Source organism: Pygoscelis adeliae, unplaced genomic scaffold, assembly GCF_000699105.1.
Source record: "Pygoscelis adeliae isolate BGI_AS28 unplaced genomic scaffold, ASM69910v1 Scaffold317, whole genome shotgun sequence".
Lineage (NCBI taxonomy): Eukaryota > Metazoa > Chordata > Aves > Sphenisciformes > Spheniscidae > Pygoscelis > Pygoscelis adeliae.
In genome coordinates this window covers 1,015,536-1,026,794 of record NW_008825155.1, presented here as the reverse complement: position 1 = coordinate 1,026,794, position 11,259 = coordinate 1,015,536, and the positions used below count along the sequence as shown (strand labels likewise).

At 44.0% G+C, this 11,259-nt stretch overlaps 1 protein-coding gene across 1 annotated transcript; it reads right to left on the bottom strand.

Moving 5' to 3' along the window:
- Positions 1 to 1,877: 1,877 nt before the first annotated feature.
- GSTO1 (glutathione S-transferase omega 1) lies at positions 1,878 to 11,191 on the bottom strand. The gene is made up of 5 exons (XM_009328444.1): positions 11,065 to 11,191; positions 9,106 to 9,328; positions 6,971 to 7,072; positions 4,087 to 4,193; positions 1,878 to 2,423 (listed from the first exon to the last, which is right to left on the bottom strand). Exons 1-5 carry the CDS (start codon positions 11,121 to 11,123, stop codon positions 2,270 to 2,272), a joined length of 645 nt encoding a protein of 214 aa, XP_009326719.1. The 5' UTR covers positions 11,124 to 11,191; the 3' UTR covers positions 1,878 to 2,269.
- Between the last annotated feature and the right edge of the window lie 68 nt (positions 11,192 to 11,259).

The following is an 11,259-nucleotide window of genomic DNA, read 5'->3' as shown; positions in this document are numbered from 1 at the left end:
TTCATTTTATTCTTTTTGCTGAGGCAGCATATTTATAATGGTACACTCTACAGCCACTAAATAAAGATGGGGAGAGCACATCTTTCTGTTCTGACAACACAGTCTCTGGGTTACCATGGTCTGGCCCTAGCCAGTTCAGTTTTTGGATGCCAGTCTCTGCTCTTAACCCTTTATTGGATCTCCCTAATGTCACACTTCCCACTACCATCCAATAATACACTGGAGCAAACTGCAACATATTCGTAGCATGTTTATAGAAGCCAACTTAGAGCCTGCTACACTAACAGCTTTAACAAACCCTACACAAAGCAGAGCAGCTAATAAAACCAAAGTGTTCTGCAGTTAATCCTTGGAAGTTTGCCACTGAGATCCCACCAATACCATTTCAGGGATAGTGGCTTCATCAAGCTCAAACCCTGCTTTCATCTAATGAAACAGCCTAGATCCACGTTCTGACACCTCACAGCTTTATGCTTCCTCTGGGTTCTCTAATGACAATCTACGAAACATGTACAGCATCAGATCTGGACTGGGAAATTTTTTAAAGAACATCAGCATTCTGGAAGGAACAGCAGAGAAATTAGTATTTCTCTAAGTAGTGCCAGATGTGTTTAAAAGCCACAAAGATAAACAGGAGGGGAAAACCTGCATAGTTTGAATTAAAGCTAGTAAGAGCATAAACAATCCCCTCCGACAGCCGCAAGCTGACAGACCGAGTTCCTGCTAATTCTTTTTCCTCATCAAATCTGTGTTTCGTATCTGCTTTCCTACTTCAAGTTACACAAGCATGCACCTCCTCAGTTAGCGTGCTGGGGTAGAACATATTAAAGGTAAAAAAAGATTAGTCCAGTTTTTCTCCAGAAAAGCTCCAAGACACTCAGTGCCTCAATTACCAGGAAAACCATCAACCACCACGTTATGCTATGCTACCTTACCTCATTGCAATGGGAGACGGATAGGAAGCGTCTTGTGTATCTCATGACAACTGCCTCAGCACCACAGAAATCACAGCCCTGTCCTTGAACATACTGCTTTGCCTTATTTCTTTCTGCATGCTTATCTCCTGGAACTATGTTTGGCCAGTTTGGTTTGTTAGTGGTCTGTCAGAGAAAGACATACACAGCTGATCAACATCAGAATGGGTCATAGTTCTTTTAGTCCCCTATGTGGAGATAGAGGGGGGAAAAAAAAAAAAGAGAGAGAAAGGGGAAGAAGTCTTTCCTGTGACTACTTTTGATTCACATAATCTTGTCCCCACTCTGCTATATTAGCATATAGAATAGCTTCAGAAGATGTCCAACTGCAAAGCTCCGTTCCAGCAAGCAAATGGCAGGATCAGAACATATTCATTCCTTCACCAGCAGCAAGACACCACCAGTATGCAATGCTCTGACTGAACTCCTACTTCAGTTCTCTGATTTCACCTACATCTTGACATGTATAGCAACGCTTTGAGTTCTGGAGCAGAACAGAAAACATGTCCTTCTGCTCAAGATAATGGTTTCTGTTAGCTTTACCCCCTACTCCAGCCTTTAGGATAATTGAGGTTAGGACCTAGACTAAACACAACCCTACTTCAGAAGGACAGAGAAGGGTTATAAACACACACTCCCCTAGCAAATCTCACCCACACTGGAAGCCATTACTAGATGGTCCCCACAAACATGACTTCAGCAGGGATAAGTGGGTACGGTTGCAAGTTCAGTAGTTTCACAGCAGTGGTATCTAAAGAGGAAGACAGTTTGTACTAGATAACTGCATCTTAACTTCAGAGACCATACTATCCGTTTTAGCCTTTACAGTGCCTCACTCCTCTCTGCACAATCAGTCCAGTGACTAATAGCTGCCTGGAAAGAGGAAGAAAAAACCGCGTTTAAAGACAATTTTGTTTGCTTTTTTATTTATTTTCAAGACACCAGTATTACAATTTTTAAATCAAGTAACAGGGTCAGTTCAGGGACTGCCCACCAGCAATGTCTGCAAAGAGGCCAGAGCTAACAGAACATTACCTCTGAGTAAAGCCAACATCTTCCTTCACGCAATATACATGGCCAGCAATGAATTTCCATTTCCTGCCTGAAGCCAGCACATCCTCCTCCTGACAGGAAGGAGCGGAGTTCAAAGAAGGTTTCTCAGCCTTTTCAGCACATATTTATTCCCCATTATGAAATGCAACCACAGAAAAGTCCCCACCAAATTACACTAGATCCCCACAGCTCACACTGAAAAGAAGCACTGACACTTCAGCAAGCATGTGCCTACTGGCACCTCAGAGCCCATAATCACATGCCTCAGGGCTGTTCTTCGAATAGAGCTGGAGATAATCTTTGAATGTCTGTGGGTCAGTCATTGTAGCCTTGACAGCAGGGTCCTCCTTCATGGCCTCCATCCAGCGTTGGAGCTTTGGGGTGTGACTCAAAGAGCTACGGGAAAAGGAAAGAGACTGAGTAACGCAAATGGGAAACTTGGAGGGCATCAAGGAAGCAAAACAGCTTGAGCGGTTCTATTTTGCTGCTTGTTTTGCTTCCTCCCTCCCAGTATAATGTTCAGCTCAGAGCAGATGATGGAAATACATATCAGGTCATAGAAGACAGACTAGCATTTGGAAAGTGAAAGAGTTCTTACAGAGCTTATGCACTCTGCAGAGCTGAGCAAAAACACAAATGAGTACTTATTGTGCAAGATATCAGCATGTTTTTGCTTACGTTATCCCTGCTGCAGAAGACCGAGCTCTTATTTATCATCTTCTTTGAGTTGAGGGCAGAGGCTTGTGCACCACTGCCTCCCTCTGGAATGCTTTGTTAATGGTGATTCTTGAAGCAAATGCTGCGGAGAAGGACCCAACCACTGCACACAACCCATGAACCTCTTCTCTCCTCTCTCTTGCATACCAAGACAAGCTGTGCAGTTTGTACTACCCTGCAACCCAGCAGCTCAAAATGCAGATGCAGTCTATTGAGGAAACTGAGGATCTGACTAACAGACTAAATCCACAAACCCACTCAGACACATTTGAAAAAAAAAAGCAGCATGTGGCAAATTGAAAGCTTAACAGTGTAAATTGTTATTTTCGTTCTCTTCTGGCAGATTGACCCAAGTACTCTGTGTTACAATTTCCAACTCCCAAGTTTAGTTAATGCATAACTTCTCCAGGTAACTCCTAACCCTTACCCAGAAAGCATCTTTTCTTAAACATACAATGGCTCAGATCCTCAGTCATTAAAATACCTTAGTGACTCTAGACCTATGCTCTTATATTGCTTGTAATATTTCCCCTTCCAATCAAGGACCACACAGGAGAAAAAGTAGGTCAGCAACCCATCAGTAAATCCCTCATTTTACTGTGCCTGAAGTTTCAATGCTAAGGATTCCCTGCATCTTTCTTGTTCTTCAAGAATGGTTCAGGCACCAAGGTGCCACTAACTGTTCTATACTCATCTTCCACTTTTATCACCCACTTCCTCATAAAAGTTGACTCTTTAGTCCTGTTTTAAGCCAGCTATAAAATAGTTTTCCTTTGACACCATTTCCGTACATATTAATGCAATACCATGGTAACTGGAGCTGTTTAAGGATATAACAGCCCAAGACATGTATTTACGTATAAAAAAATGCTATTACAACAGGGATAGATCTATTAGCTACAGCAAGGTAGGATACAGTTTACCCATCTCCAAACAAAATCACTCTCCTTTGTCAAGCTAGGATTTCCAAAGAGGAGAAGACGACTGCATTTCAAGTCTGAGGTTTTGGACCAAGAAATTTGAACCTAGGCCTCCATTCCCTTCAAATAAGGACTATTTTCATCTGTGATGTTAGGGATGGAGAGAGTCCTGTATTTTGACCACTTCTTCCAGATCTGTCAAAATTATACGGTAGGAAAACAGACCTGGTGAAAGAAAGCCTATTTACAGAAGATCCTTGAACAACTCATCTCTCTTTTGAGAAGATGCTTCCCCCAAACTGTAACACAATACAAACTTTCTTCAGCAGCCCCCAAGAGTGGCCCATTGCTGCAGAGTGTATGCAAAGAATATTTATGCCGAGGCATTTCAGTACGCACTAGAAGCTAGGCAAGGTACTCACTCCTTCAGCTGCAATGGTTCCAGACGTTCAAACCACGGCCAGATCATGTAGTCAAGCATGGAGATTGAGTCCCCACCGTAAAACACAGTGTTGCGTTTGGACAGAATCTGTGAGGGGCAAGAGATGACAATTGCCCTCAGAGAGAAAATTACCACAGCAGGACACTACAGTAACAAAACATTCTGTATCAGAAATAGTGTGGCCAGCAGGAGCAGGGAAGTGATCGTGCCCCTGTACTCGGCACTGGTGAGGCCACACCTCGAGTACTGTGTTCAGTTTTGGGCCCCTCACTACAAGAAGGATGTTGAGATGTTGGAGCGTATCCAGAGAAGGGCAACGAGGCTGGTGAGGGGTCTGGAGAACAAGTCTTATGAGGAGCGGCTGAGGGAGCTGGGACTGTTTAGCCTGGAGAAAAGGAGGCTGAGGGGAGACCTCATTGCTCTCTACAACTACCTGAAAGGAGGCTGTAGCGAGGGGGGTGTCGGTCTCTTCTCCCAAGTAACTGGCGATAGGACAAGAGGAAATGGCCTCAAGTTGCGCCAGGGGAGGTTTAGATTGGACGTGAGGAAAAATTTCTTTACTGAAAGAGGGGTTAAACATTGGAACAGGCTGCCCAGGGAAGTGGTTGAGTCACCTTCCCCGGAGGTATTTAAAAGATGGGTAGATGAGGCGCTTAGGGACATGGTTTAATGGGCATGGTGGTGTTGGGTTGACGGTTGGACTCGATGATCTTGGAGGTCTCTTCCAACCTTAATGATTCTATGATTCCCACCTCATAGTGGAATATAGGCATACTGAAGGGATCAGACAGCAAATAATACAGAAACAGCACATTTCTCCTGTGCATGCAGTATCTGGGGAGTCAGAGCTAGTCAGTAAAGCAGCTGTAATATCAAGCTTAACTATTTCATACACTGTCAGTCCAGCTTTTCTCCAGGGGTTCAAAAACTTTCACAAAATATTAATCACTAGTGAGCTGCAGCTTGTGCACAAACAAAAAGGAATTTAGCTCTCAGAATCTGTCAGTTCATGATTTCTTATTTGTCAAAAAGCATTAATGGCACTGACTAATGAAACGTAGCAATGCCCATGCATTGCTTGAGCAATAAATCCAGTTAAATTTAACATCCAGGTAAACTAGAACACCATTTTAGCAGGGTCTCTTTTCCCATGGCACTTGAGGCCAAGTGGTGTCAGGACAGCATTTCCAACATTACATCTAGAACTGGATTTGATTCCAGGTGCAAAGGGAACAGTAAGCAAGTATAACATACACACACACCAGAAAGAGCTCCCCACAGCTCAGCACAGAAAGCAGGGCCACAAAGAATGCAGCAAGTTCTCCTGTTACATTTATGTTTCTGATACGTTTCAAGTTCCACGGTCATCCAAGTTTAACATGCTTTAAGGAACCTCCAGAGCCTTGGCCTCTTCTTTCATAAGACTAGTTCCCCTGTTTTCAGGCACTTTGGGATTTTAAACATGGAACTCAAGAGACCTTACAAATCTTTGTCTTCAAATTTGGACACACAACAAATTTGGACAACGCTCCTATGGCATTTACTCCCTGTCCCCTAATACCCACGATCTAGTAGAAATTTTCAAGCAGTCCTTCAGGAAGCATCAAGCTGTCTGAATTACCAGGTGTCTGGCAGAATATAACCTGGCAGCTGCACAGTCCCAGAGACGGATACACAGCTCCCTCTGTTGGGTAGCAGCAAACTAAATACAGCAGTGTTTCAAAACACTTCCCTTCTTGAATATCTCTTGCAATAGGCTGAGTGAGGTTCGCATGGCTCTCTTCCTTCCTCCCATATTCAGCTGACCTTCAGCTGCTGCTGCAAAATTCTTCAGGGTATAGTAAACTAGAGACACTGAAGGAGCAGCAAGTATTTCGCAGCATAAATAAAGCAGGAGGAAGGTTAATTCTTCCTTAATGTTTAATAGATTTGTTTTTCAGGGAAGTGGAACACACATGGCTTCCCCCAAGAACTCATTTGTCAGCTGCACTACTCCAGCATCAGCCTAATCAGACAGACAAGACTACTCTGAAAACAATTTTACTTTGGCAAGTCAAGGGGGTGGGGAAGCAGAATGCGCAGGACTGTTAGGAGAATTCGGAAGGTACTAGAAAGCTATTGGTAGCTTTGCACCAGAAGAGAAACACTATGGAGGAATGCTTCTTTGATCGAGACAGACAAGCATTAGACGTGGATGCTAAAAACACAGAGGAATGGGTTCATGATAAAGGCAAGTCTGACAGCTGTTCAGACTAGCCAAGAACAACTACTGACACTAAATCAAGATTGTGAAGTTGCTAATACAGCATCAAAGCCACCTGACACTTCCTGGAGCTCTGCTGAAGTTGCATTACACCACTGTAGCAGAACACGGCCCAAGGCTGGATTTCTGCAAGGGACAGATTACATTCTGCTTCCCCTGACTCCTGACAAAGATAAGCTCTTGAACAAAGAGGATTTTATTTCATCACCAGTGTATCTGCACTGATTTCAGCAGAGCCACAGCACAGATGCTTTTCAGCAGCTCAGACTCCTCAGCCCTTGCTCTTAGAACATGCTGCAAGGTCTCCTTACATTTAAAGCACAACAAAGATATCTAAGACAACAGCAGTCAGCTAGAATTCAAAAAACTCCACAAGTCCACACAGCCTTCATCATACAGATGAAGTTTAGTTTAGCTACTTGGAATTTACTCCAATGGTGCTGTTGTGCATCCTAGGCTGGAGGGAGTAAATTGAAGAATTGTTCATTGCTATAACTACCACTTGAAGGAGAAGAGATCTAGCTCCGAAGGCCAAAGCATGAAAGAAAAAAGGGATCACACAATGACTGGCAACCAGCTCATTATCATGAAATACTCTTACCTCTTCAAGTTTGCCAAACTTTTCAGCAATCTCTGCTTTCAGCGCCGTGGTGTCCTGTCCATCTTTGACTGCCACAAAATACTTGAAAACTATGGGTGTTATCTATACAAAGGAAAGGATAAAGGTTTTAATGTTTCTATTACAATAATACAAGTCACTCAGAGCTTAAGATGTTAAGATACTAGATGCAAGTTAAATCTTAAAGTTTTAACTTTAAAGAGCTAAATAAAGTCCATTAATAAAAATCTTTTATACTTCAGAAAAGGTAAGCAAATGCTTAAAGGAAGAATGAATGCAAATACTAATGAACTTTAATCTTGTAGTAAGAGGAGAACAATGAAAAGAAGGGCATGTTTCCCATTTGCACACACTACCAAAAAAGTAGCAAAAAAAGTAGCAAGGTGCAGAGTGGTACTCTGCCCAGTTACACATTCCTGAAATCCAAATGCACTTTAATTATCAATATTTAAGGTACTTTAAGAAAGAGATATGCAGCCCAGGATACACAGGCTTCTACAGACCGGTACATTTTCTAATTTGGTAATTGTCAGAGAAATTAGCATACAGTACCAGGAAGTTGCCCAGTGGCCAAGCTTAACTAAATTATAGTCTTAAAAGCTCATAGACAAACATTTTTCTAAGATCTTGTCATTCATACAACCAACATTCAGTGTACGTTTCATTTCTCATAACATGCTTCCCTGCAACCCTCTTCCCATCATGCCTCTTCAGAAAGGCTTGTTGTAAATTGAGAGCAGCCTTGCTGAGAAGGACTTGGGGGTACTGGTGGATGAAAAACTGGACATGAGCCAGCAAGGTGCGCTCGCAGCCTGGAAAGCCAACTGTATCCTGAGCTGCATCAAAAGAAGTGTGGCCAGCAGGTCGAGGGAGGTGATTTTGCCCCTCTACTCTGCTCTGGTGAGACCTCACCTGGAGCGCTGCGTCCAGCTCTGGAGCCCTCAGCACAGGAAAGACATGGACCTGTTGGAACAGGTCCAGAGGAGGGCCACAAAAATCATCAGAGGGACAGAACACTTCTCCTATGAGGAAAGGCTGAGAGAGTTGGGGTTGTTCAGCCTAGAGAAGAGGCGGCTTCGGAGAGACCTTATTGAGGCCTTTCAATACTTAAAGGGGGCTTATAAGGAAGATGGGGACAAACTTTTTTAGTAGGGCCTATTGCAATAGGACAAGGGGTAATGGTTTTAAACTAAAGGGGGGTAGATTCAGACTAGATATAAGGAAGACATTTTTTTACGCTGAGGGTGGTGAAGCACTGGCACAGGTTGCCCAGAGAGGTGGTGGATGCCCCATCCCCGGAAACATTCAAGGTCAGGTTGGACGGGGCTCTGAGCAACCTGATCAAGTTGAAGATGTCCCTGCTCCTTGCAGGGAAGATTGGACTAGATGACCTTTAAAGGTCCCTTCCAACCCAAACTATTCTATGATTCTATAAATATATCCTCCCTTCTATCCCCCTTCTTTGTCCACATCTTTTTGCATCTTCCATTGCTTCCTCTCCTCTGCTGCCTCATATCCAAGCTGACTTCTTTCACTTCCTAGACACTTCAAAGCACGTGCTTCTATTATCTATGTTTAGGGTACAGAGAGGTTACTTCCAGTCAGCCACAGTGCCCACCTCAAATCCCTACTGAGAGCCAAAACTCTCCTTATACATGTCCAATGTCTACAGCCACCTGCCCTCTCTTGTAGGTTGTAGGCTCTCTCAGTCAGGCACTCTTCACATTCTGCATTCATACAGTACTTCCTACAGAAAGACTCAGATCAAAATATGCCAATTGTCACTGCCTAGGTCTCAAGCATTCAGCTAGTTTGGTCTACTAACCTTGCCTCTATTGTACGATACTCAAAATCCTGCCTCAGTCATATACACTTTCACTAGCTTGGCTGTTTTCCTACATCCATCCCCACACACAAACACTGGGAGCAAGTCAGATGCACAGTGGTTTGTACATGCTCACAGCGAGAGACCCCAAATAATCCCTTCGGTTATTTAAATGCTTCTCCCAGACACAAGACCTCTCTCTTAAAGGACAAAAGCAGCATTGGTAACAGAGCTGCAGTTTTTGGCACTACAGTAAAGTAAGAAACACAATCCCACCCTGATCACGCAGTACCTTTGAGAAGTGTTCCAAGATCATCTTCTGAAAGGCTCGCTCATATGGGTCCGAAGGCATCAACTTCTTCCCTGGAAATGCTTCATCCAAATACTCACAAGTGATTGGGGACTCATAGATCAGCTGGCCCTTGCTGGTTTCCAGAACAGGAACCAGCCCAAAGGGGTTCTTCTCAAAGAACCAGTCAGGTTTGTTCTTCAGATTGATGTTGATTATTTCATGGCTAAAAGAGCGAAAGAAATAAGACCCAAACAGGCTCAGTTCTGCTACAGTCCACTCCACACCATGGTGAAATGCAGTCATTACATCTCAACAGCTACAGTACTTGAGAGGCTGAATCCTCCTTCCCCTGCTGTCCTTAGTCTTCCCTGAAGTCCTTTGCAAAATTAACTCTTTGACACGTAGAAATACTGCCAGGGAGCACTTCCCTTTGCTGGTGAAAATCAGCACTGCCTTGCAATGAGTTGTTTGTTAAACTAATAAAAGACACACGACAGTCTGGAAGCACACAGAGGCAGCCCTTATAGTCATGCTAAAAACAAAGGTCAAGCTCAGGATGCAGCACACTTATCACATGCAGGTTCAGGGACATTCTAAGAAAGAAGCACTTGATTGCAAATAAGCAACACTCCAATTAAGAAATGCAGTTGAACTTTAATCTGACCTTACACCAAAGAGCAAATCAGCAGACCATCATACCTACTTATCTTCCCCCCCTACGGCCTCGTATAGAACCGGTGTGCAGGGTAAAGGCAAAATAGATATTGATAAAAAAGGCACATGGGAAATACATCTGTTATATTAACAAAGCATGTTATATGCTGTGTTATATGTGTGACCCTATAAAATTCCTAGTAAGCCCAAAGGTCTGCTAAACACAGCTGAACCTTCAAAACAACTGAAACATTACCAGAAGACACCTACCATGTTTAGGTAGCAATAAAACCCCTCCAAAATAACTATACTAAAACAAACCTCCCAGCTCCAAAAATCAGTCCAAAGACACTAAATGAAAACAAAATTAAACTGACCTGGAAGTTGTAGTGCACCTACTCTTTGGAAAAAGAGAAAACAAACAAGCAAACCCAACTCTCATCTTGCTATCAGAAGAACTGAGCAGTAAGCGTTCACTATGCTAACATGGACTCCCAGCTCAGTGCTGGTTAACAAACCGTTGGCAGGCCTGGGACCTGGTGGGAATCAGCAGGTGGAAAACCCGGTCACTTTGAAGCTGTAAACTGAGGGAAGCATTAGTCCCCATTTAAAACACACTGAAATGACATGGCTGTCTTGAAAAAGAAACAAACAACAAGTACTGAATTCCATTAACTTACTACAGTACAGGAATGAGAAGACGTTATAGGAACATAGTACATTTCCTCTTTTAAAAAGGCCGCTCACTCACTACTGTATTTTGCTAAGCAGTAATGTAACAGAAACACTTAAAATTCGTATCTCCCAGAATTTTCACTGTAGCTTACATCAAAAACCAAACAACAACGTATGTTAAGGCTCTACTCACATTTACCCAGGACAAGCTCAAATACTATTATTGTAAACATTCAGGATGACAGGTGAGAAAAAAAAATCAGCTTGGGTTTTTTCCCCTACAGATTTACTTTGGGCCTTTACATAATTGATTTCATACACAGCCTACTTATTTCCCACGTCAGCAAGACACCGCTCCCCAAAAAAGTCCTAAGAAGTTCAAGCTTTATAGCAAAATCACCCACAGAAACCCTTTTTCATTCAGTTCTTTTGGGGATGTTTAAGTCCCATTTAGGATGCCCAGGTAAGAAGGGAAGCCTGAACCGCCCCCTGCTCCGTGCGAGCCCTGACAGACCGTGAGGGGAGCGCGGGGTGTAGCGGCACCGGGGGAGGGGGACGACAGACAGCGGAGCAGGGCGGCCGACGGGGAGCGGCGCACCGCGCCATACCGGCCCGCCGGGAAGGCCTGACCTGATGCCCTTGGCGCGGAGGACGAGGCGCGTCCTCTGGGCGAAGGGGCAGAACCGCATGCTGTAGAGCCGGATCACCCCCTCAGGCACAGGCCCCGGGGCCGCGCTACCTGAGGAGAGAGAAGAGAACCGTTCCGACCGTTACAGTCGTTTTTCGCCTCACCCACAGGCCCGCACTCCCTCCACAGGCCGCCCA